Source organism: Mobula birostris, chromosome 8 (assembly GCF_030028105.1).
Source record: "Mobula birostris isolate sMobBir1 chromosome 8, sMobBir1.hap1, whole genome shotgun sequence".
Taxonomy (NCBI): Eukaryota; Metazoa; Chordata; class Chondrichthyes; order Myliobatiformes; family Myliobatidae; genus Mobula; species Mobula birostris.
In genome coordinates this window covers 59,990,586-60,017,291 of record NC_092377.1, presented here as the reverse complement: position 1 = coordinate 60,017,291, position 26,706 = coordinate 59,990,586, and the positions used below count along the sequence as shown (strand labels likewise).

Sequence of the window (26,706 nt, the reverse complement as noted above, 5' to 3'; positions counted from 1 at the left end):
CTTGGATTTGGAACTGCCTAGATTCTGTCTAGCACAATGCTGGCACAGGTCAGAATTAACTCACCTGCACACAATAGCTTACAGGCAGTGCTTCACAAAACAGCCATCAGTGCACCCGGAACAATGATGAGGAAACTGTTCTGTCCGAGCTAAGTCTCTGCATGTCTCCCCAAACAAAGATGCACCAGACAGCCTGTTCTTTCCATCATGGCTGAGTCGCTTTTCTTGTCACATCATCACAGACCAATGCTGCAAGGCCAGCCAATGTGCACTGCAAGATGACTAGCATTACCACAGGATTTCCAGCTTCCTTCAGGCAGAGAGAGACGCCACATGATCCAGTTTCAAAATGCACTTCGTCAGCCAGCCACATGCAGCGATCAATTTTATTCCAATGCAATTGCATGAATTTCTATGCTATTGATTAAACTGATATTTCAGTACAGAAACTACTGATGTCTATTGACATCATTCCACTTCAAAGCACCATGTAACAGCTATGAGCGACTAGACCCTCAGCCATCCCCCTACATATTAATAACCTCAACTAGTTAGGTAACTAATTTGCATTAAGTGACTGCAATGACAGAAACAGCTAAGCAACATAACAGATTTAAGTTTGCATCTAGTTAAAGAGAATCCAAAATATAAAATTTTGTAAGGCAACGCCCACCACTGTATGCCAAGGGGAAGATACTGTAGTTGTGAGAAAGCAGGAAATGCTGGAAACTCTCAGCAGATCAGGCAGTATCTGTGCATGAACTTTCATTGTATTGCTATCTTCCTGTATTTTAAAATATGAAAGCCAAGAATTCCCTGGCACACCTGATGCAGAAAAAAAAACACTCCGGCTTTGTAGAAACCACTTGAATTACAACAGAAACCTGGCTCATGATCCAAGGCCCAACATGGATGTTCCAGCTGGTTTCGATTCAAACCAAGTCTCCGGGCAAAAGGTCAATGTCAGAAACACAGTAAAACTCAGTTCCAAAGGTAGAAGAAACCAAAAAATTAATGTTGATGTAAACATTTGTTCTCATTTCAGTATACTTCCCAGTTTTATTTTAATGTTCTTGCTATTTCATTGTGCCTCACCACTGGTCTCAGACAGAAGGGTGGGCACTGATATCTGAATGCTGCTCTGTGAACAGAGAGGACCGACTGCCAGCACACCCTTGGAGATGCAGCACTCAATTACTCGACGCTTCCTCAAGGATTAGAGCAAAATGTCAGCAGTGAAAAGAAGCAATTCTACAGGTTGCTTGCAGCCTGAATTCAAACTTTACTTCCTATCCATAGAGAACAATTTCCCATCAATGTAGCAGCTGTATTTAACATTGAATATCTTACATAGCTGAATGAAAATCTGTTTTTCTTATTTACAAGTCCTATATAATACAAACGTTTGTATACAGTGAAATGGTTCATTAATAGACATGAAGTGACAAGATTGTATTGATCACAAATTTTGGCATTCTATATACAAGTCCACATTCAGCTTTGCAGGCATCTTGCACAGAATCTCCATTCACAAGTAAGCCTGCAGAGAGGATAAGGTAAAGATGAGACTACATTTTCTTGTGCACACTCAGGGGTTACCAGAGAAGTAACCAATAAAAATAAAGAGAACCAATGTTTCAGTGTGGGGAGATACACAAGATCACAGAAAGCGCAGGTTCAAACTGGCCAGCCCTATGAAGCAGCAATTTCTCCAAGTATTTATAAAATAACATGGTCCTATTTTACAATGGGTAAATTCATTCTTCATATGATATTTTATTGAGCAGGTAGGCAGCACAGTAACATACTGGATAGCATAGCGTTATTATAGTGCCAGCGATTTGGGTTCAATTCTGCTCTCTGTACAGAGTTTGTGCAATCTCCCTGTGACTGTGTGTGTTTCCTCCAGGTGCTCCAGTTTCTTCCCACGTTCCAAAGACTCGTGGTTAATTGGTCATAATGCTGTAAATAAGGGCTTGTTGGGCTGGAAGGGCCAGTTATTGCACTCTATCTCTAAATTAAATAAAAAGGTGGGGTTACAACAATCGCTGAGAGAAGCAGCAGCCTCACAAACAAAAAGTTGCTTTCCCTTCCATTCATACCTAATGTTACGTTAATGTCGCCCAAACAATGAAATCTAAATCAAGCATAACTGTGGCAGCCATGACAATTCAGACCATTGTACTGTGAAATGCTTACAGCTGGAATTACTTAAATGAAGCCAGATTTTGACAAAGAGTATTATTTCAAGAAAAAAGATGGAAAATAATCAAACATGGTTTGGAGCAAGTTTTACTATAAAGCATTTTTCATAAAACATATTAAATAGCCTTGTTTTGTTTTATTTTAGGAAAATTTCAATGATGGAGCCAATGGTCCTTTCCTAGTAGACTGACTTCAAAACCATTATTTTTCAGACACACAGCAGCATAGCAACATGATGAAATTTCCCAGTGTGTTCCTCCTATAATTTTTTTCTAATCTTATCACAGTCATAATCAAACTGTATTACAATTTTGTAGCATCATGGCTTCACAGTTCCCTTGTGTTTACGTTTAGGCATGACAAGCGAGGTTTTTATACGGAGAATGAAATATACCAGGGTAGACAGAGAGAACAAACTTTCTTCAGGTGGATGAGGGGAAGGCTGCAGACCAAGACAACCAAATTATAATATGAGTGTTAAGTCATCTGGCAGTAAAAAGGAAAAGACATAGGAAGTCCAAAACCTGCCCAAAGTATTGTGGATACAGGGTCATCTGAAATGCCAAAGCCTAAAATCATCCTTGCCCAGTATCATATCCAAATAATGGATGGAAACAAGGCAAATGGGACTGAGGTATTAATCAGTCGTGATTTGATTGAGTGCCATAATAACAAGGGCTGAATGGCCCATCTTTATTCAACTTTTAGTTGACTTGGAGTAATAATGTCCATGGGTAAAGCTCTGAATCCCAGGCAAAACCAGGGATCTTCTCATAAGGGACACAGCATACACCCAGGTCTCCATTCTTTTGCGAAGTGAGAGTTTCAATGATATTCTTCTCACCTGTCACTGTATGCAGCCACAATTATAAACTCAGAGATGGCAAGTATCCCACTGGCATTAGCTAACAAGGTGACAAGGAATTCTGATATAAAGCACTATTCTTGAGCAGGATCTGGAAATGACAGGAACATCTTTTACTTTTTTTGTTGCAAGGAAGGTAAGAAAACCTCTTCAGGTCAAAAGACAGGGGATTACAGAAAGGTGAGAGAATACTGAGCTTTACTACAATTGCAGATTGCGTCCTTGTCAATCATAATAATCAGCATCAGACACAACAACAACAAACTCCCCCCGTCCACTACTTGAGCTGAGGCCAGTCATCCCCAGAGTCTTAGCACACGTGAATTTCATCTCTACGATACATTCTAAATTACACTTAGTCTGGGTACCTTGACTGGACTCTACAGTGAAATCAATAGACCGTTTTAGGAGAAACTAACTACACGGACGGGTCAGTATACTGATATGTCCAGACCTGCAAGAAACTGGCAATACTGTATTGATTATCATTGTGATTTCCACAACAGAATCTGCGGGGAAACTGGAGTTGAACCCATATGCATACATAATCCACCATCTTGCCACACCTTCAGCTCACAGTCTTGTGGTGACAGCTGTGAAAAAATGTCAGGGCAGGTGGCTTGTGGGTGTGGGTAGAAAGCAGTGACATCTGCACTTGCAGAATGAATGTAAGCCCCCGCTCTTCAACACAAGAGAATTTCAGAACCAGATTTCATTGCACGTGCATTTAATTCATCTAGAGGGTGCAGAGGAGATGTACTGGGATGCTGAATGGACTAGAGGGCTTGTTTTATGAAGACAGGTTGTGCGAGCTGGGGATTTTCTCTTTGGAGTGAAACAGGATGAGAGACAACTTTATAGAGGTGCACAAGATGAGGCATAGATTGAGTGGACAGCCAAAGACTTTTTCCCAGGATAGAAATGGCTAATACAAGGGGGCATAATTTTTTGATGACTGGAGGAAAGTATAAGGGGACATGAGGGATAAGTGGTAGGTGCATGGAACACATTGCCGGGGTGGTGGTAGAGACAAATAAATTAGGGCCATTTAAGAAACTCTTAGATAGGCACATGGATAACAGAAAAGTAGAGGGCCATATTGGGCGGTTAGATTGATCTTAGGGAAGGTGAAAAGTTGGTACAATGTGATGGGCTGAAGGGCCTGTACGATGCTGTACTACTCTGTTTTATATTCTAATGCAGACGATGGATTTCTACTCTGTTGGCTTTGAGAAACTACCACATGAACTGCAGTCTCATCCAGCCATATAATTTGCTCTGGTTTAATTATGAGCACAACAGCATAACCAAGATTTGTTCACAGTATCTAAAAATCAATGATAAGAAGTGGCAGTCTTAAAAATAGACGCTTGTAACAGTATAGAGAATAAATCAGGATCCGGTTAAGCTGTACTGAAAATCTGTATTTTAAAACTTTACAAAGCAGCCTAATTTATTTGGGTCCACTATATATGTCCACTACATTACCAAGAGGGTGCTGGGTGTACAGCAAAATATTTATATTAAAATAAACTGAAATACAGTGCTCAACAATTTCTGGTACCTGTGGGGTTTAATTTGGCAAATGTTAAGCAAAGTTAAAACAAAATGTTAAAATATTTATATTTTCTTTGCACAATAGTTTACCATGCTGTGAACAAGCTCCTTAAAGCAAGAATATGAGCAATCCCTCCATGAGGTAAACGACAGTACACACTCTCCTATCTTTGTTAAAAGCCTGCTTGTGCCTTTCAGGTAAGTGATGGAGCAACAGCTATCACAGAGAATCAAGTTTTTACCTTAAATTAAACTCACTGGGACAAGGGTTAGCAAGGCAGTTTTCTTTCTCTTGGATAGAATGGCACAATAACTACTGTGCCTCAATATATTTTAACCTCAACCTCAGGAGAGCATTCTTGTCAGTTTACTTTTTAGTTCACATCTTACTGCGTCAATTCATTTCTGATCTCCGGACAAGCCTACAGTTTTAGGTGGATATGTAAATAGATAGGTACTTTATTGATCCCAAAGGAAATTATAGTGTCACAGTAGCATTACAAGTGCACAGATATACAAATATTAGAAGAGAAGTAAGAAAGAATAAAAAAAAATGTTACCTTAAACAGTCTAACAAGAGGGGGCCATAACTTCCCTGGCTATAGGTTGACTCATTATAGAGCCTAATGGCCGAGGGTAAGAATGACCTCATGTAGAGCTCTTTGGAGCAGCACAGTTGTATTAGCCTATTACTACAAGTGCTCCTCTGTTCAGCCAGAGGGTGAGACACATTGTTCAGAATTTCCAGGATTTTCCATAGGGTCCTTTGTTATAGAAGTCAAACTGGACACACTGGAGGCTATGGTAGAACAGGGCCAACCTTTCTAATCAGTTTATTGAGCCAATTGGCATCGCTTGTGTTGATGCCATTGCCCCAGCACACCACCACATAGAACATTGTACTGGTGACAACAGACTGGCAGAACCTGTAAAGGACAGCCCTGCATATTCCAAAGGACCTCAGTCTCCTCAGGAAGTAGAGGTGACTCCAGCCCTTATTGTACACTGCCTCTGTGTTGGTGCTCCACTCAAATCTGTCATCAATGGAGCACCCCCAGGGACTTGTATATCCTTTTAGTGGTAAATCGTCTATGGTCTAATATTAAAAGGCAAAGTTTATCATGGTTGTTACGATGAACATACGTTATGATCTAGAATGTGATGCTTAAAAGAGGGATGAAACTCAATTACAAAGTAACTGTCCAAAGACTGAACAATTACTTTAATTTACTTTTTTGCTGGGTCAAGGGGAGATAGAAGAGACACAGTTCCAACTGGATAACCTTTCAGAGAACTAGCCGAGGCACGATGGCTTCCCCTGCACTGGTGCATTCTTGTCAATGGCTTTACAACTAGAAATAAGAGAATCTTAATGCTTTGTTCAAAATTTATGAAATCAAATACCCTGTAATGAGCCATTATAAAACTTCCCTACACACTTGTGTGTGGCAATGTTATTTACAACTGCAAGCAAAAGGCCACCAGCAAAGCATGGTATGGATTCTCTAACAAGAACTGGACAACAGTCTCGTTCAATCACAGTACAGCATGCAGAAACTCCTGCATCACACGCATTCAGACATCATGGGGCTTGTGTCACAAATCAAAAATGGGAATTAACAGGGCATGTATTGAAGGTGAGAGGGGGTAGGTTAAAGAGGAATGAGAGGGGTATGATTTTTTACTCTGAGAGTGGTGGATTCCTGGAATGCACTGCCTGGTATGGTGGTAGGGGCAAATACATTGGAGTCTTTTGAGAGACCTTTGGATAGGCACATGGATGTAAGGAAGATGGCGGGATATGGACATTGGGTAGGTAGGAAGGATTAGTGTTTGGGTGCTTTTGACTTGTTTTTTTAGCTGGTTCAGTACAACATTCCCGGCCAAATGGCCTGTTCCTGTGCTGTACCTCCATGTTCTAATAAGACCTGAATTTGGCAAAAACAAAAGGGTAAAAAGGATAAAACTGTCCTTTTAACTAATGTGATAAGGCTTTGATACAACTTCATTTATATGCACAAAATCTTCCAAGGGCTGAGGAATTTTCACATTTTCTCCCGCCTTCCTTTAGGCTACTATAGCATTGACAATTCCTTCACAAGAATTACCGTGAACATTCTGGAAAGTACAATCTGTAAATAGAATATTAAGTCACCTGGTCTATTAAAAACTGCCTTACACAACTGTTAGAAGCAGACTATTAAAATGCTTTTGATTAATGTAGGAATTATTGTGGGTGCTGTAGCTTTCCTCAGATCGCAGATGGATGGGGAAGCACAGTCCCCACTTCACCCAGGTTCATAATATTTCTCTCCCTGGTTCATAAGAGACAAGAAATTATACGACAGCTAACTTGACTTCAATAGTTCGCACGATGTTGCACTCCGTTATTAAGGATGAGGTTTGGGAGTACAGTACTTGGAGGCACATGATAAAGTAGGTCAAAGTCAGCATGTTTTCCTTCAGGAGAGATCTTGCCTTTCAAATCTGCTGGAATTATTTTTAGGAAATAACAGGTAGGATATACAAAGAGTCAGTGGACATTGTTTACTTGGATTTTCAGAAGGCCTTTGACAAGCTATCACACATGAGACCACTTAACAAAATAAGAGCCCATGGTATTAAAGGAAAGGTACTGGCATAGACAGCAGGTTGGCTGACTGACAGGAGGCAAAGAGTGGGACTAAAGGGGGCGCTGCCAGTGACTAGTAGTGTTCTGCAGGGGTTGGTATGCGTTTATATCTTTTCAAGCTATGTCGATGATTTGGATGACAGAGTTGATGGCTTTGTGGCTAAGTCTGCAGATCATACAAAGACAGGAGGAAGGGCAGGCAGTGTTGAGGAAGCAGGGAGTCTGTTGAAGGACTTACGACAGATCAGAATAGGTAAGGAAGTGTCAGATGGAATACAGTGTTGAGAGGTGAATACTAATGCGCTTTAGTAGAAGGAATAAATGGGGAGCAAAGGGAGATGGGAATCCTCTTGCAGGTTTCCCTAAAAGTTAACTTGCAGATTGAGTCGGTGGTAAGGAAGGCAAATGCAACGTGGAGACTGATTCAGAAGGGCATCAAAGGTTATGGAAGGAGAATGGGGTTGAGAGGGATAATAAATCAGCCATGATGGAATGGTGGAGCAGACTCAATGGACCAGGTGGTTTTATTCCGCTCCTATGCCTTACTGACTTATGGTCTTTTTAAAATCACTGGCTGTGGCTAAACATTCATACCAGGAATACTTAAATCTTCTCATAGACCAATATTGATCATGTAGAGTCAATCAAGGTTTACACTAAAACTTAGTTGATCTATTTCTGCGTCTGCAAAAATCAACTCTTTATCCCATGAGCAGAAACTGTTGTGCTTTTCTCCAGAATGTACATGCTGTATAAACTAAACCTTCAATCTAAGAATTTCATCCTCTGCTCAGAAAATCTATCTGTTACAAGGCCACATAGATCAGCAACTCTCCGCTGCATAATATATGATTTTACTTCAATTAGCTGAAATTTACACGGGCTATTGACCTGATCAGTGTGGTCTTGTGGTTAAGGTTGGCTTAGCAGCCACTTCAATTGTCTTCTGGTCACAGAAAATGAGAAGGCTTATACCAAAGACTGACAACCAAAAACCACTCCATGTGGCTGGGGGTACTGAAAAATCAAAAATGCTGATAGGAAATTTTAAAACCTTTTCCCGATCATGACAAAATCCTCTCCTAAATATTACAGAAACTTGTAAAACATAATTAAAACAAAATAAGGTAAGTTTAAATATGTGCATATATTTGTGCGTGGTGGGGTAGAGATAGGTCTCTGCTAAAGGAAGTGTAACGTGCCCCTTCCTCTGCTAGCCTGCAGATCACCCTTGGGCAAGGTGTAGCACCTGCTTAGCTCCCCCGATCAGAGTCACTTGAAAGTGATGGTGGATGGTCGTATGAGTAGCTGTTGCATATCACAAGTCCTGGTTATGCCACCACTGACACCAGACAGACAATCTCTGAACAGTATTGATAATGGCTGGGGTCACCCAGCTTGTAAAGACACTGCTCAGAAGGTAATGGCAAACTACTTCTGTAGGAAAATTTCCCAAGAATAATCATTATGGATAGAGAAGATGGAAGACTATGATCACCCACGTCATATGACGCGATACATAATGATGATGACGATGACATATATTTGATTCATTTTTTTTTAAACTTTGCATCTAATTTATTGCATGACTTTCAGAGGCATTCTGGTCTCTGTGGTTCTTTCCGTAACAGCTGAACAGGCTTACTGTCCTTCCTCAGCCTCATAAATCCTGAATCTGATGCACCATACCATGTATGTGTTTCAGTTATACCCTGGCACCCTTAGCATGAGGGAAATCAGACTGGTTGGTTCTGGACAACTTGGTAAAGATAGTTAATCACTGGATACACCCCAAAAAAAAAAAAACATTTAAAAGGATTTGCACTGTAGTCCAGTTGCCTATTCCCCCTGCGGTCCCTTGGCCTGAGGAATGCTGGGTACAAGGCCACAAGGACAGCTTCTCCAGAGTGGCCAAGATAGTCTTCATTTATCTTTCTATCTGCCTTGCAAATTTGCAGGATCTTCCTTACATCTTGTAATTCCATGCAAATAAAATCCATTAACCTCATCCAAAATGCCATAATAATGAAGAATTCACCTGCCTCACAGTTCTTTGACCAGCTAATAATTTGACAGTTTGTCCTTTGTGATGACACATCCAGGAAGTATACTAAACTATTCACTGGGAGGCTTTCACATTGCCTGGATTTTCACGTATTGAAATAGATCTCGCAGCTGTTCAAGGATCAGTTTCGCACAGCAATCTATTGTTGGCCCTTACACTTGGAATTATTTTCTGCATTTTATTTTTCCAAATGGCAAACTCGTTGCCAATGTTATTTTATTTGTACCAATGAAACAATTCAGCAAAATTCCCTGAAGAATATCAGTGACTTTCGGAGCACCTAAAAAATATTCCATGAAGAAATAATAAATGAAATGTTCTTATATCTTCAACACTCTGCAAAAACCCTCCCTTATTAAGGAAGCCTTCTCAGCAGCCCTAAGCATTACTAACTGAATGTCATAGTGGAAACCTAATATAACTACAATACTTGCAGAGAGCTTCTTGCCAGGTCATTATATTCTTTTCAGCATGACCTGAAAGTTTTCCTCAAGTCACTTGCCTACACAAAGTAAAGAAATAAATTTGTTCAACACAGAAATTTCAAAGCCACCAACATTGATGCAAGCAAAATTTCCAGTCAGCTGTGCAGTGATAGATCCGTTTATCATTAACCTTGCTTATGCTTGTTTTTATGACTTTAACACAGGTGGCGAGGTGGAGATACATCTCTACCAAAGGAGGTGTAAGGTGGTCCTTCCCTCCACTCACCTGCAGATAACCCTTGGGCAAGCTGTAGCACCAGCTTAGCCACCTGATCAGGGTCATATGAAGCCATGGGAGCAGGTCGGATGAGCAGCTGGTGTGTATCACAAATCCTGGTTGTGCGACCACTGAGGCCAAACAGACAATCTCTGAAGAGTGTCAACAACAATGGGGGTCACCTATCTTGTAAAGTCACTGCCCAGAAGGTGGCAAACCACTTCTGTAGAAAAATTAGCAAAGAACAATCAGGTCGAAGACCATGATTGCCCATGTCATATGACATGCACATAATGTTGATGACCCGTGGAAAGCAGCCAAAAGAATGAGAAGGACAGCATAGTGATATTTCCAAAAGTGCAGGCAGCATAAATGGGGCATGTGACCGTTCAGACGCATAAAATTAATGTCACTTCTACCCAAGTTCTGATTAAAGGAATTGCTAGGAAGAAGGAAGCAATGCTACCAGTTCCCAAGGAGAGCAGGGTCAGCTGCCTCAGCAACAATCGCCCAATAGCACTCACATTGCTGAACTGCTCTGAGATCTTGAGTGTGGCTAGAATTAACTCCTATAGGAGCAAGCAGCTGGATCTGCTGTAATTTGTTTACCGCTAACGCAATTTCACTGACTCTCCACTCAGCTTTGGAGCATTTAGACAACATCAATACACGTCAGGCTGCTGTTCAGCATTCAATATCCTTCCTTCAGTACTATTCAACTAGCTCCAAAATGTGAGCCACTGTACAATGGGATTCCCATTAGTCTGCAATGGGAATCCTTGACAATGGATTATAGTGAGTAGTATTGCAACAACAACCTGCACTCAATGTTGGCAAGATCAAGGGACTGATTGCGAACTTCAGAAAGGGGAATCTGGGAGAACACACACTAGTCCTCACTGCGTGGCCAACAGTGGGAAGTGTGAGCAGACTTAAATTCATAGGCATCAAAATCTCAGATCTCCTGTCCTGGGCTCAACACACTGAAGCAATCACGAAGAAACCTGCCTGTCCTGGCCGACCCATTATCTCGGCTTGCTCCTGCCCCACCGAACTCATTTCTGCATACCTCGACACTGTTTTATCACCCCTTGCTCAATCCCTTCCAACCTATGTTCGTGACATTTCTCACGCTCTTAAACTTTTCGATGATTTTAAGTTCCCTGACCCCACCGCTTTATTTTCACCATGGATGTCCAGTCCTTATATACTTCCATCCCCCATCAGGAAGGTCTCAAAGCTCTACGCTTCTTTTTGGATTCCAGACCTAATCAGTTCCCCTCTACCACCACTCTGTTCCATCTAGCGGAATTAGTCCTTACTCTTAATAATTTCTCCTTTGGCTCCTCCCACTTCCTCCAAACTAAAGGTGTAGCTATGGGCAGCCGTATGGGTCCTAGCTATGCCTGCCTTTTTGTTGGGTTTGTGGAACAATCTATGTTCCGTGCCTATTCTGGTATCTGTCCCCCACTTTTCCTTCGCTACATCGACGACTGCATTGGTGCTGCGTCCTGCACGCATGCAGAACTCGTTGACTTTATTAACTTTGCCTCCAACTTTCACCCTGCCCTCAAGTTTACCTGGTCCATTTCCGACACCTCCCTCCCCTTTCTAGATCTTTCTGTCTCTGGAGACAGCTTATCCACTGATGTCTACTATAAGCCTACTGACTCTCACAGCTATCTGGACTATTCCTCTTCTCACCTTGTCTCTTGCAAAAACGCCATCCCCTTCTCGCAATTCCTCCGTCTCCGCCGCACCTGCTCTCAGGATGAGGCTTTTCATTCTAGGACGAGGGAGATGTCTTACTTTTTTAAAGAAAGGGGCTTCCCTTCCTCCACTATCAACTCTGCCCTTAAACGCATCTCCCCCATTTCACGTACATCTGCTCTCACTCCATCCTCACGCCACCCCACTAGGAATAGGGTTCCCCTGGTCCTCACCTACCACCCCACCAGCCTCCGGGTCCAACATATTATTCTCCGTAACTTCCGCCACCTCCAACGGGATCCCACCACTAAGCACATCTTTCCCTCCCCCCCCCCTCTGCATTCCACAGGGATCGCTCCCTACACAACTCCCTTGTCCATTCGTCCCCCCCCATCCCTCCCCACTGATCTCCCTCCTGGCACTTATCTGTGTAAACGGAACAAGTGCTACACATGCCCTTACACTTCCTCCCTTACCACCATTCAGGGCCCCAAACAGTCCTTCCAGGTGAGGCAACACTTCACCTGTGAGTCGACTGGGGTGATATACTGCGTCCGGTGCTCCCGATGTGGCCTTTTATATATTGGCGAGACCCGACGCAGACTGGGAGACCGCTTTGCTGAACATCTACGCTCTGTCCGCCAGAGAAAGCAGGATCTCCCAGTGGCCACACATTTTAATTCCACATCCCATTCCCATTCTGACATGTCTATCCACGGCCTCCTCTACTGTAAAGATGAAGCCACACTCAGGTTGGAGGAACAACACCTCATATTCCGTCTGGGTAGCCTCCAACCTGATGGCATGAACATCGGCTTCTCTAACTTCCGCTAGGCCCCACCTCCCCCTCGTACCCCATCTGTTACTCATTTTTATGCACACATTCTTTCTCTCACTCTCCTTTTTCTCCCTCTGTCGCTCTGAATATACCTCTTGCCCATCCTCTGGGTCCCCCCCCCCCGTCTTTCTTCCCGGACCTCCTGTCCCATGATCCTCTCGTATCCCCTTTTGCCTATCACCTGTCCAGCTCTTGGCTCTATCCCTCCCCCTCCTGTCTTCTCCTATCATTTGGGATCTCCCCCTCCCCCTCCAACTTTCAAATCCCTCACTCACTCTTCCTTCAGTTAGTCCTGACGAAGGGTCTCCGCCTGAAACGTCGACTGCACCTCTTCCTACAGATGCTGCTTGGCCTGCTGCGTTCACCAGCAACTTTGATGTGTGTTGCACGAAGAAAGATTGCCGGTGGCAATTTTCATTAGGAGTTTGAGGAGATTTGGTATGTCACCAAAGGCTCTTGCAAATTTCTACAGGTGTATGGAGAGCATTCTGACTGGATGCATCATTACCTGGTATGAAGTGTTCAACGTACAGAATCAAAAAAGACTAGAGAGCTGTAGACTCAGCGAACTCAATCACAGGCCCAACCACACCCTCCAGCAGATTTCTAAATGATCAAGGTATTCTTTTCTCACACTACTTAGTTCTGTAATTACTCTAATTTTTAAATGTCGCACCATACTGCGCCACAAAACAAGAAAGTTCGCAACGAATGTTAGTGATAAGAAACCTGGATTATGACAATAAGTAAAGGGATTATCGGATTTGACCAAGATGTCACGAAGACAATAACTCACTTGGAACATAAAAAGCGAAAGATGCGTATCAAGGCTGCATCATTCTGGAGATAAAGGATCCATTGAGAAGGAAGACTTGCGATGTGAAGATGTGGATAAGGAGACTACATCACAGTTCTGGGAGAAGGGTCATGCACAGGGAACAGGGTGCGAATGTTTGCAAAACTTGCTGAGATTTGCTGAAGATGTACAAATTGAGAGTTAAATACAGGAACTAAAATGGGTGGAAGTATAATGGAAGTTGCTGATGGAATCACAGGTGGTTATCAGTAGATAGCAAATAGCAGAACAGAGTGAGAACAGGAGAAAAGGGGAAAAAAGGGATGGAGGTGGGAGCATATTAAAATATAAATTGGTATATTGACTTATTTTATCACATACCAAGTTACGGTGAAAAAACTTGTCTTGTATACAGTCTGCACAGATCAATTCATTACAATGTGCCATTGAGGTAATGCAAGGAAAAACAACAAGATGCAGAACAAAGTGTAACAGCTACAGAGCAAGTGTAGTGCAGGTAAGCAATAAGATGCAAGGTTATAATGAGGCCAAAAGGACATTTTATTGTATGAGGGAACTATTTAACAGTGGAGTAGAAGCTAGCCTGAGCAAGGTGGTATATGCTTTCAGGTTATTATTTCCTCTGTCAAATGGAAGAGGGAAGAAGAGAGAATGTTCAGGGTGGGTGGGACCTTCGATTATGCTGGCTGCTTTACTGAGCGAGAAGTGTAGACAGAGGCTGGTTTCCATGATGTGCTGAGCAGTATCCCAATTCTCCGTAGTTTCTTGTTGTCATGAGCAGAGCAGTTGCCATAAACAGAGGCAGAAGTTAGAAACAAAGAAGTTAGAAACACTCAACCTTAGGATGAAACAGCAAAATGGGATTAACATTCGTTCAATTAAACAAACCATATTGCATGTTTCCTAGAAAAGGGAAGGCAGAAATAGGACCCATAATATTTATGAAATAACAGATGCTATTCAGATGACCTTAGCAGGATTAAAGGAAAAGTTGCTCTTTTTAAAAAAGTTATCTATTAAAACCTTGTTTAATGAACCCCAAAACTAACAATTAAAGAAAGGCAAGAAAATTCATCTTCAGCTTTTGGTTATTCGAACTGTTTTTATAGTTTTGAGTTTGAGTGGTCTTGAGCATCAGTGCCTAGAAGCACTTAGCAATTTTCTTATTCATCAAAAAGATCTCACTGAGGTAGAGGATGAGCAGTCCAAGTCCAATAACTGGCCAAGAGGACAGTTAGAAAAGAAATATATTTGCTACTTGGAACATCTGAGTGTAAGTAACAAATTTACAAGGTAGTTCATCAGTCACTGAAAGTAAGCATGCAGGTACAGCAGGCAGTGAAGAAAGCTAATGGCATGTTGGCCTTCATAACAAGGGGAGTTGACTATAGGAGCTAAGAGGTCCTTCTGCAGTTGTACAGGGCCCTGGTGAGACCACACCTGGAGTATTGTGTACAGTTTTGGTCTCCAAATTTGAGGAAGGATATTCTTGCTGTTGAGGGAGTGTACCGTTGGTTCACGAAGTTAATTTCTGGGATGGCGGGACTGTTATATGTTGAAAGATTGGAGCGACTGGGCTTGTATACACTGGAATTTAGAAGGATGAGAGGGGATCTGATTGAAATATATAAGATTATTAAGGGATTGGACACGCTAGAGGCAGGAAACATGTTCCCGATGTTGGGGGAGTCCAGAACCAGAGGCCACAGTTTAAGAATAAGGGGTAGGCCATTTAGAACGGAGGAAAAACCTTTTCACCCAGAGAGTTGTGGTTCTGTGCAATGTTCTGCCTCAGAAGGCAGTGGAGGCCAATTCTCTGGATGCTTTCAAGAAAAGAGTTAGAGCTCTTAAAGATAGTGAAGTCAAGGTATATGGGGAGAAAGCAGGAACGGGGTACTGCTTGTGTATGATCAGCCACGATAACAGTGAACGGCGGTGCTGGCTCGAAGGGCCGAATGGCCTACTCCTGCACCTATTGTCTATTAAAAGCCAAGTAGTTTTGTGCATATGGAGTCCATTCCTACTGTACACGTTACACCATGCATGTGAGTACAGATTTCCATTATTTGCTGTACCTCTATTGCCCTGCTGACATCCATTCCCAATTATGCCTTTTACAAATAAAGAAAACTCTCACGAACTTTATCTATTTACATCATAACTTTAGCAAGACAAATATTTGATGATGTTCAAAAGATTATTCAAAGTAATATTTGCGATCATGAGCTCATGACCACATCATGAGGGGTTGTTAGGGAATGTAACGGAAAAAGAACTTGTTAAAGAGACAAGTTATGAAGAACTTCTCCAGGAAGGAAACGTAAGTTACAGAGGGGAATACAAAGGGAATTTCAGTTCTTGGGTCCTTAACAGTCTGAAGTATGGCCAACAATAGTGCACCAAATAGAATCAGCATTTCTCAGCAGCCTACAATGGAAGGAGTGCAGAAATCGCTAATGGTTTAAGGAATAAATACCGGATTTTAGAATCTTATCAGCTAATGAACTATGCAGATAATATTCCACTAATTAATTTTGCAACAGAATTTAAGAATGAAACTAAGTAATTAATGATCCACAACCCATTTCTTTCCCTTTGGGGATGATACAGATTGTGTCTTTTTATTCGTAACATTGCGTACTTGAGAGTAAGACAGCAAATCATCAAGGGAGATTGAGTGGTACTGTATGTAGGTTACTCAGATCCCACTTAAGTTGGATTATCCATTGATCTTGAAACTATTAGGACCATGTCCCACAGAGGACTGGCTGTCTGGTCCTGCCCATGACATGACATGTCACTGCTTCTAGCCTGACTTTTCTAAATATTATTCAATACGTCTTGACGGGTATTGTGAATTGACTCAAAATACTGTTAGAGGTTGTTCTGTTACCAAGAAATCTCCTGCCATTAGTAATAGCCTGAGACTTGCAATATAGGTCTGCAACCTAGTTGCCCAGTGGAAAAGGCTGATTAGCCATGCATACATAATCACATATAAGTAGCATCCATTATCAAAGACCCCCACCATCCCTGCACCTCACTACTACCATCAGCAGGAGGTACAAAAGCCTTAGGTCCCGCACCACCAGATGTGTTATTACCCTGCAACCATCAGGCTCCGGAACTGACGTGGATAACTTCAATCACCATTCTTCTGAACTGATTCTATGATCCGTAGATCAACTTCCAAGGACTCTTTACAACTCATCATCTTCAGTACTGTTTTTATTTACAAAGTTTGTCTTTTGTTTGCACATTGGTTATCTGTCAGCCTTTATGTATAGCTGTTTTGTAAAATTCTATTGTACTTCTTTATTCATGTAAATGCCTGCAAGAAAGTGGTCCATATCCAAAACGCAGAAAACCTGGGTAACATTCTCAGGGCACAGTGGCAGGCCTTTCTCTTTCTAGCAGTAAGTATTTCCATCAACGATCAAAGGGCAGTCTCCCCTCTCCAGAAGCACAGCAAGCAAGTGGTCCCCCAGAGGTAAAAAGGCAGCCTTTCCTCTCTGGCAGCAGAGCGATAAAAAGCCACTCACCTTCCGCATTCGCCTCGATGTTTCAATCTTTGTTACTTCAACTGGCAAACAATGGAAGCTTTAATTGGCGAAATGGAGCCGAATATCAGCTCACACCCCACCCCGCAGCCTTCCTGCCATGAGATTCCCATATGCAGTCTCTGCCTCCCAGAATCCTCTCTGAGACTGCAGTGCTGAAACACTCAGTCGATCTCTAAACTGCAAATCTCAGGCTCCAACAGTTCCAGAATCACACTGAAGATGAAAAACAAATGTAAAAGACATAAAAGAAGTGAAATATATGGTTTCTTGATCTATCCAGAAGATGTTGACCGAAAGAGGTCATTCAATTCTCCACGCCCTGGCTAGCCATGGCAGCCATCATATTAATCACCACCTGCAGTATTTGGCTCAAGGCCTTCAACGACTAGACACCGCAAGTCTCTGTTAGTGACTCTGCTTCCACCACCGTGTCCATCAGTGAATCCAGATGTTCATCACTCCCGAAAACAAGAGATGCTGCACATGCTGGAAATACGAAGTAACACACGCAAAATGCTGGAGGAACTCAGCAGGTCAGGCAGTATCTATGAAATGGAATAAAGTGGCGACGTTTCAGGCTGAGACCCTTCATCAGGACTGGATGGTTTTGTCACAAAATGTCAGCTCCTTATTCCTCTTCATATATGCTGTCCAATCTACATTTTGTGCGTGTTATTCATCCCTCCCTGGGTGGAAAGGTCCCCTTCAGATCCGCTCTACATCTCTTAACCCTTACCCTCAAGTTTTATACATCTCTTAAGAGAGGATTTAGAGGACCAAAAAAAGTACCAAGATGGGAAGTGTTTGAGAGCTATTGTTCTTCAGGAAGTGGTTCGTAGGTGTGATAATGCCCATGGAGAACCGTTGTCTCCACGTCCCATTCCTTGAGATGTCACTCCAATAAAGTGGAGACTCCAGAAGCTGGCCCGACCAGCACAGGAACCTGTTTGTGCATTCCTCTTTGAATCTCCACAGAGCTGTCAAAAATTGCTAAAGGCTGCTCTATAATTTCATAAGGCATGAAATCACAGAAAACAAGCATTAAAGAATAATGCAAATAAACAGCAGCTGCTGAGAACAGTAAGTGTAATACTTTGGAAGGGAGAAGCTCAAAAGATAACTAATTCCTTATTAGTCTTGCTCACATGCAAAAACACCAATCCTACCGAATCCTTTGAAGGTTTAAGCTAATTACTGTGGAACAATGATACAGAAAAGGGCACAAATACTATGATAAACCTGATATTCTGCTCTTCACTGTGTGCCACAGACATTGAAAAGCCTAGGTGTTTAATACACAGAATGCCAACGCCTAAGGAGTGTCACATAGATCAAGCACTGAACACTGACTTCTCCATGAAATGACACTAGAAGCACTGTAATGTGTTCATTTTCATTGGTATTTTTGTTAAGCAGTGTGAAGTGACAGCATTAGGCATTCCCCAACATTATATTCTCCACTAAGTATCATTTGAAAATGTCAAAGCAACAATCATGTGGATACTGATCCGATCAGTGGAGTACGCTTCACTAGAAGAGTAGCAGCACAATATTAGCTAAATTTAACTTTCAAAGACTTTTTAATTGAAGGTTGTCTAATTAGAGGCACACTCATCATATCCTTTCTATCACAGGTGGTTAAAAATTATATTACAAACAAAAAGGTCAAATCAAAACCATGCTATGTTAAATTATACTTAACCCAAAGATGGATTCTCAGTCAACATTCATCACAGCTTTAACATTGTAAGCCTAGAATTCTGATATAAAATTCATTGTCAGTGGGCAGTTGGGGCTTTGGTTCAACTTAAGGCTTCTATCCTACAACACAGGATCAAAGCCTTGGAGGTTTTGGTCAGTTCAGTTCAGGTGCTAGAAAGGCAAGTAAAAGATTTAACTAGTAGTTGTTGTTCCCATTTTTACCATTTCCTTAGCAACTGACTTTTTTTACAAGGCCGAGTTACTAGCTTGACGTTCTACCCAGCACGATTGAAAGTGTGCAACAAGCCGGCCGGATTCCAACTTGGGACCGTTTGCCTCGAAGTCCAGTACCAATGCCACTACACCACTGCTCGGCTTGACTTATAGTACTCCATGAAAATTTCTGAGACAGCATTCAGGCAGTGCTGTTAATGAAGCACTACTTGAGGAAAAACATCACCCTATGAAATCCTGATGCAAAGAACATGTCAAGACACAAGGAAGTGGTTGGTCAGATTTCCCTGGTAACATGACATGACCCAGAAATGGAGACAATCATGCTTTGTTCCATTAAAAAAGGCAAATTTCCATTGCAAAATTTTGAAAGAAACATAATTAGGCAATTGAATTTCCAAGGAACATTATTTGAGGTGGGAAATTAATTAGATCTTTCTGGAAGTATCTACTATGTTTCTTTAAAAGTTTATCATGGACTGCGACCCCCATACCTACTTTTCCTCAGCCTCAGCAACAGGACAGACTAGAGCACCTTGTAATTTCAACAGCCCCTTAGTCATCTCCCACCACAAATATTCAAAGATCCTAACACATGCAGTTTCTGGTTTCTCATTTGCATATACTTCCTTCTAAAGTTTGTCCATATTAACCTGTAGGCAGGTTAATAACCCCTCTTTCTCATGCCCATTTTATTTGTCTGATCTGTTTTTACATCCACTCCATTAGTTTACACTTCATTCCCTCAGTTACTTACATATGTTGCATTTTAAATACATCTTTAAAAGTGTCCTCCTAGATGAGTTAATATCAAAATACCTTTCCCAACCAAGATATTTTGGCTCATCCCTTATTCAACTGAAACTTGTCCCTGTTGAAGTGTTGCATAACTACTTAAAATGATTTCCATGAAGAAAACTATTTTAAAATCAGTGGCTGAGCTGCACAAAAGAGGAAAATGCTTCAACTGAAAATGCAACTAAGCAAGTCGAATGCACTGTTTCTCTATAAATTATTGCATCAAAAATGATAATGTCATTAATTACAATATTATTACTGGGCTACAAAATTTGAAAAACACAGTAGAGTGTTTTATAGATGATACCCTATCTAGCAGGGTCATCTCTGAGCTTTGTGAACCCACACTGCAGCACATCCATGGAAGTAAACCTGACTGGATTTAAATGTCAGGTGACAAGACACGTAAAATACAGTTTTCCACAAACACAGATTCAACACCACTCACAGTTTGTTGACTGAATGGACGATGTCCTTACCTACACCTTTGTGAGCATCGATGCTAGTAAATTCAATTGTTCCATTGTGACCTTTCTTGCGGTCCTCTTTATAGCATTTGTGAGCTCCATTGGGACGGTACCTGAAGGCAAGACCATAATCTGCCAGATAGACCTGAAACATTTAAAAGCATTTCAATGAAAAAAGCTGCTATTTTCCTGAACAGAAGATAGTGGCATTTCACATTAGAAATCCGAATCAGACCTTGAAGACAGCTTTTCAGTGTTACATAAAGTGAGAAACTTATCAAGGAATGAATTGTGGGTGTGAATCATGCATCGTCCATCATTTCAGCTCAGGAGCGTAAGTGCAAAGTTAGTTGAAAGTGCCAGGGAAAGTTGAGAAAGTAGTTAAAGCAGCATGTGGGATCCTGAGCTTTAGAAAAGTAAATATCTGGGGATTGAACACTGCCTGCATCAAATGCATAACACAACTAGTTTGGTTATCCAACTGAATTCTGCTGCTCCATGTTGAATGACACCTGGAATACTAGTTACCAAGGACACCAGATGTCATTCCAGGTGGGGGATTTCAAAGGCCAAGCTAAAGGGCATATCTACCAAAGGCAGTCTGGGCATATAGCGAGTTAATCAACACAAGGATTGAACCTACTTCATTTCACCAAAGTACCTGTGGGGGATAGATCTGTCCATGACAGCATTAGTAGAAGTGACTACCACACAGTCACCAAGGAGACAAAATCTTTTCTTAACAATGATGACATCCCCCATGGTATTGCGTAACAACATAAAGGTTCTAAAAAGGATACACTCAGAACAGATCTGACAGCTCAGAACTCATCATTCATGAGATTCTGTGAACCATTAGCAGCAAAAAGGTAAACCAGCAAAATAGATAATCTTAATATCCACTAATTCCCTTTCCTAAGCATTTCAATCAAGTGTGGTTCAATAGGGATTGCAGAAGAGAACAACACGAAGCAAACCTAAAAATAATGAGTTCCAAGTGAAATGAATAATCACTACCTGTGTGCTAAAAAAGCAAAAACATCATTCGATAAAAGATAAGTGATCCCATAGCCAATGGATCAGATTAAATCTTTACAATTCACCATGTTTCATCAGGAATGGGCCATCAGACCACAGGATGAGGCTCAAACACATGCCCATCTTTAGAAATAACAGGACACAGCATGCAAACACTAAAGAAAAGTCTGAAGCATTCAACAAGGTTCATTAAGTGCAAACAGAAGATTCATTTAAACTTCAAACTGGGATCACCACCAAAACAGTAGCCATTCTTCAGCAAATTCAATTCCTTCCAAGTGATATCAAGAAACAGCTGATAGCACTGGATACAGCAAAGGGTAGGGAACCAACCAGTATCATAACACCGTGATAATTAGATGTACCCCAGCCCAAGCTATTCTAGCTAGTTGCAACACATGCATCTTTTCCACAATGTGGAAAAAAAATCACTCAGATACATCTTGTTCACGAAAGGTGGAAAAAATTCAATCCAGCTAAATATCAGACAATCAGTTTAATCTCACCCATTAAATTACTCTCACTGTCAGGAGAGGGAAAGGGAAAGGGAATAGGCTGCCAGTAGCCACGCCTCTCAGTGACAAGTTTTGGATACCATTTTGGGGATGGCCTACCAGGTGAAAGCTGCCATGACCAGGCCTCTGGATCTGTGGATTTTCTGTGGACATTAAGAGACTCCCAGTTGGTATGTTGCCTCCCAGTTGCTAGGGTTAGGGATATCTCAGATTGGGTCCACAGCATTCTAAGAGAGGGTGAGCAGTCACAAGTTGTAGTTCATATTGGGACCAAAGATATAGCTAGGCAAAGGGATGAGGTCCTAAAGAGAGAATATAGGGAGCTAGTTAGAAAGCTGTAAAGCAGGACTTCAAGAGTATTAATTGCTGGATTACTGCCTGTGCCAAGTGCTAGTGACAGCAAGAATAGGATGATATGGCAGCTGAATGTTGGCTGAAGAATTGGTGCAGGGTACAGGGTCTCAGACTTGTGGATCATTGGGATCACTTCTGAAGAAGGTATAATAATAATGCAGACAAGTGCAAGGTGTTGTATTTCTGTAGGACCAACCAGGGTAGGTCTTACACAATGAATGGTCGGGCAATGAGGAGCGTGGTAGAACCAAGGGATCTAGGAATACAGGTCCATAATTCATTTTAAATGGAGTCACAGGTAGATAGGGTTGTAAAGAAAGCTTTTGGTACCTTGGCCTTCATAAATCAAAGTACTGAGTACAGGAGATGGGTTGCTATATTGAAGTTGTACAAGACGTTGGTGAGGCTTAATTTGGAGTACTGTGAGCAGTTTTGGTCATCTATCTACGGGAAGGATGTAAACAAGATTGTTAAGAGTGCACAGAAAATTTACAAGGATGTTGCCGGGTCTGGAGGACCTGAGTTATAAGGAAAGTTGAATAGGTTGGGACTTAATTCCTTGGAATATAGAAGATTGTGAAGAGACTTCATAGAGGTATACAAAACTATGAAAGGTATAGATAGGGTAAATGCAAGTGGGCTTTTTCCATTGAGGATGGGTGGGATGCTAACTAGCCATCATGTGCTAAGGGTGAAAGGTGAAAATTTTAAGAGGAATATGAGGGGAAATTTCTTCACTCCAAGGGTTGTGAAAGTGTAGAATGAGCTGCTAGGACAAGTGGTGTATGCGAGCTCTTTTTCAACGTTCAACAGAAGTTTGGATAGGTACATGTATAGTATGGGCATGGAGGGCTATCGTCCCAGTGTAGGTCAATGGGAGTAGGCAGTTTACATGGTTTGGCATGGACTAGATAAGGCCAAAGGGCCTGTTTCTGTGCTGTACACATCTATGACCCTAATAACTTATTTATAGAACACTTTTTTTAGACAATGTAGCTCAAAGTAAACACAAAATACTCTGCAGGTGCTGGGGTCAAAGCAACGCTCACAACACGCTGGAGGAACTCAGCAGGTAGGGCAGCATCCGTGGAAAACGGCCAGTCAATGTTTCAGGCCAGAACCCTTCCTCAGGACTGAAGAGGGAAGGGGCAGAGGCCCTATAAAGAAAGTGGGGGGGAGGGTGGGAAGGAGAAGGCTGGTGAAAAACCAGTAAGGCCGCACCGGGAGCACCGGATGCAACAGATGACCCCAACAGACTCACAAGTGAAGTGTTGCCTCACCTGGAAGGACTCCCGGTAGCCACCCACTTCAACTCTGCTTCCCATTCCCATTTGGATATGTCCATACATGGCCTCCTTTACTGTCATAATGAGGTTAAACTCGGGTTGGAGGGGCAAAACCTCATATACCGTCTAGGTAGTCTCCAGTCCCTTGGTATGAACATGGAGTTCTCCAACTTCCGGTAATTCCCTCTCCCTCCCTTCCTCCAGCTGCCTATCACCTCCCTCATGGTTCCGCTTCCTTCTACTACCCATTGTGTTTCCCCCTATTCCTTCTTCACCTTTCCTGCCTATCACCTCCCTGCTTCCTCTCCCCCACCCCTTTATCTTTCCCCTTACTGGTTTTTCACCTGGAACCTACCAGCCTTCTCCTTCTCACCCTCCCTTCCCTCTTCAGTCCTGACGTAGGGTTCCGGCCCGAAACGTTGACTGGTCGTTTCCATGGATGCTGCCTGACCTGCTGAGTTCCTCCAGCGTGTTGTGAATGTAGTTCAAAGTGCTTTACAACAGAATAAAGCACAACATATAAATTAAAAAATAAAGATAAACATGAAAATTAAAGACAAAAAGATGTTAGGTAAAAGCAAGGTTACATAAATAAGCTTTGAGCTGCTGTTTTAACAATGTCAACTGAGAATGTATCCCTTATATTTACTGGTATGGAATATCACAGTTTAGGAACGTAGTCCAAAAAAGCTGACCTGTCAATTATCTTTTGAGGGAAATTGTTTAAATTTAAGAGACTGTCAGAAGAAGACCTGAGGGACTGAGTGGGATTATAATATGAAAACGAGTCTGTGATGTACTTTGGTCCCAGACCATTAAGAGCTTTAAAAACAAGTAAGAGAACTTTAAAATCAGTTTTTAAAAGATACAGGAAGCCAATGCACAGTAGCTAGGATGGGAGAGATATGTTCTCTCATCTAGTCTAGTAATCTAGTCTATTCGATATAAGGGTGTGAATTAGATTTTCAACATCATTACATGACAGAAACGACATACCTATGCAGTATTTCTTTGCTGCTCTGGTCACTTTCTTTATGTACCTCAAATTTCTATAATTTAAAATGCAAATCTGAATCAAGGATAACACCCAGGCTTGTTACTTCTGATTTTCCCAACGGAGCCAAGTTCCCAAGTTTATCAAGAAGTGTAAGACCTGTACAAAAAGGACAGGTTACACCTGAGCAAAACCTCAACATGTTCCGCATGTACCTCTAGACTAGAGTGAGCGTCGGACCAATCAGGAATAAAAGAGAAAACGTGCCTGGAGTTGGAGGAGTAGGAGAGGGGGTAATGTGCACTTTGCTTCAGAGGGACCTTGACAAATGTGAGGTCTGCATAGAACAGGCTAATATGCTGAAACATGTTGATGCAAGGAAAGTGGATGCGTTGGAACTTTTGAAAAGCATTAAGATAAATAAGTCCCCAGCCTGGACAGGATATATCCGAGGTTATTGTGGGAGGTGACAGAAGGCATTTTGTCAAGGAAGTGACAAAACAAACCGATGACCATAGAGCAATGGACGTGGTGTAGATGGATTTTAGGAAGGTGCTCAACAAGGTTCACAAGGCTCAAAAAGTCAGGAGGCTTGGGATCCAGGGAAACCTGGCTGCATAGATTCTGAACTGGCCTGCCCACAGAAGGCAAAGGCTGGCAGTAGATGGAGTGTACTCTACCTGGAGTTTGGTGATTAGTGGTGTGCTGCTAGGATGCTGGTGACCAGTGGTCTATAAGGATTTGTTCTGGGACTCTTGCTCTTTGTGAATTTTAATAATGACTTGGATGAGGAAATGGAAGGGTGTGTTAGTAAGTTTGCAGGTGACACAAAGGTTGGCATTATTGTGGATAAGACAGAAGGCTGTCATAGGTTAAATTCCCAACAATCTACTCACCAATGCCCAGTTTAGTTTCTGATAGGACCACTCACCTCTAGACCTATCACAGCCTTGGTCCAGGTATTGACCTGAATTCCACAAATGAGTTCAAGCTGATAAACTTTGAAGCCAAGGATGCCCACGTCTGTATGCAGCGGTAAAACAGGTCAATGGTATTCATGAGCAAAACACCCCAGCACAAGGAAGTTAATTGTGGTTGTTGAATGTAAATCATCCCAGCCCACAGAAATCAACTCAGGGTAGAGTCCCAAGCCCAACCAACCTCAAATCCTTCAGTGTTGACTAGCCTCCCATTATAAAGACAAAAGTAGGGATATTTGCTGATGAGTTTACAAAGTTCAATTGCATGCACATCTTCTCATACAAACAACCCATACCTGCATGAAGCAAGATCTCAATAACATGCGGACATGGGACTGAAACAGCAAATAACATTTGTGCCATAGAACTTCCAGACATTGGTCCTTTTCAATTAGAGACCATCTAGCCATCTACCCTGGCATTACTGTTACTAAGTTGTCAACCATCAATATTCTGGGAGTAAGCATTAACTAGAAAATTGACCTAAACAGCCATATAACTACCGTGCCTGCAAAGCTTGCAGTGACTCTTCTGCTGAACCTCAAAGCCCTTTCCACCATCTCCAACACGATAAAGTGGGATGGAATACTATCCACTTGCCTGAATCAGCTCAGTAACAACTACTCTCAAAAAAACTCAAGCTCATCTAGGACACAGAAACCCACTTAACTGGCTTCTTACCCAACAATGTCCTGTGCATAGTGGCTGCTGTGTGCACCATCTACAAAATGTACGGCAATTACTCAATCGGCCTAGTCCACTGCACTTGAAAACCCACAAACTCTGCCACCAAGGGCAAAGGCAACAGAGTAGAGGAACATATCTACAGATTCCCTATTGAACGAATCTCTTGTATTATACAGTGGACTCTTGACCTCATAATCTATCTCATTACAACCTTGCACTTTACTGTTTACCTGCACTGCACTTTATTGCTGGCTTTTACACTTTATTCTGCATTCTTATTGTTTTACCTAGTTCTACTTCAATGCACTGTGTAATGATTTGATCATTTATGTAAAAGTTTGAAAGATGAGCTTCACATTGTATCCTGGTACATATGACTATAATAAACCAAAACTTGCCAAAATACCACTCTATTACAGATTCTGTCATATAGAGTCTATACGATTCAATTTGAATGAACTTAGAAATGTGGCTCCCAATATTGATGGACAAAATAAAACTAAATTATCCCCAAATGCCTTTCATGGTGTAACCAAGGCTAAGAAATTCATGCTTGGTTTGATCCTGAAAGAGTCACTAAACTAACACACCTTCACCCAGTAATAGACGATGCCCAGAATGGTAAATGATAAAGCCTCTTCTTGCCTATTTTTTGAAAAAGTGCTGTTTGTTAGTATTGGCAAATAGCTCTTTGAATG

The 26,706-nt window shown here is 41.8% G+C and overlaps 1 protein-coding gene across 7 annotated transcripts in view; it reads right to left on the bottom strand.

Annotated features, from left to right (window-relative positions):
* Nucleotides 1-26,706, bottom strand: part of LOC140201336 (serine/threonine-protein kinase VRK1-like) — a 101,865-nt gene that overhangs the window by 42,980 nt on the left and 32,179 nt on the right. For 6 of the 7 annotated variants that reach the window (XM_072265265.1, XM_072265270.1, XM_072265271.1 and 3 more), the window contains exons 8-9: nucleotides 23,703-23,840; nucleotides 20,167-20,299 (exon numbers count right to left, since the gene is read on the bottom strand). In XM_072265265.1, the coding sequence (XP_072121366.1) occupies nucleotides 20,167-20,299; nucleotides 23,703-23,840 (271 nt within the window). The remainder of the gene's footprint in view (nucleotides 1-20,166; nucleotides 20,300-23,702; nucleotides 23,841-26,706) is intronic. The other variant, XM_072265269.1, reaches the window with a different exon arrangement.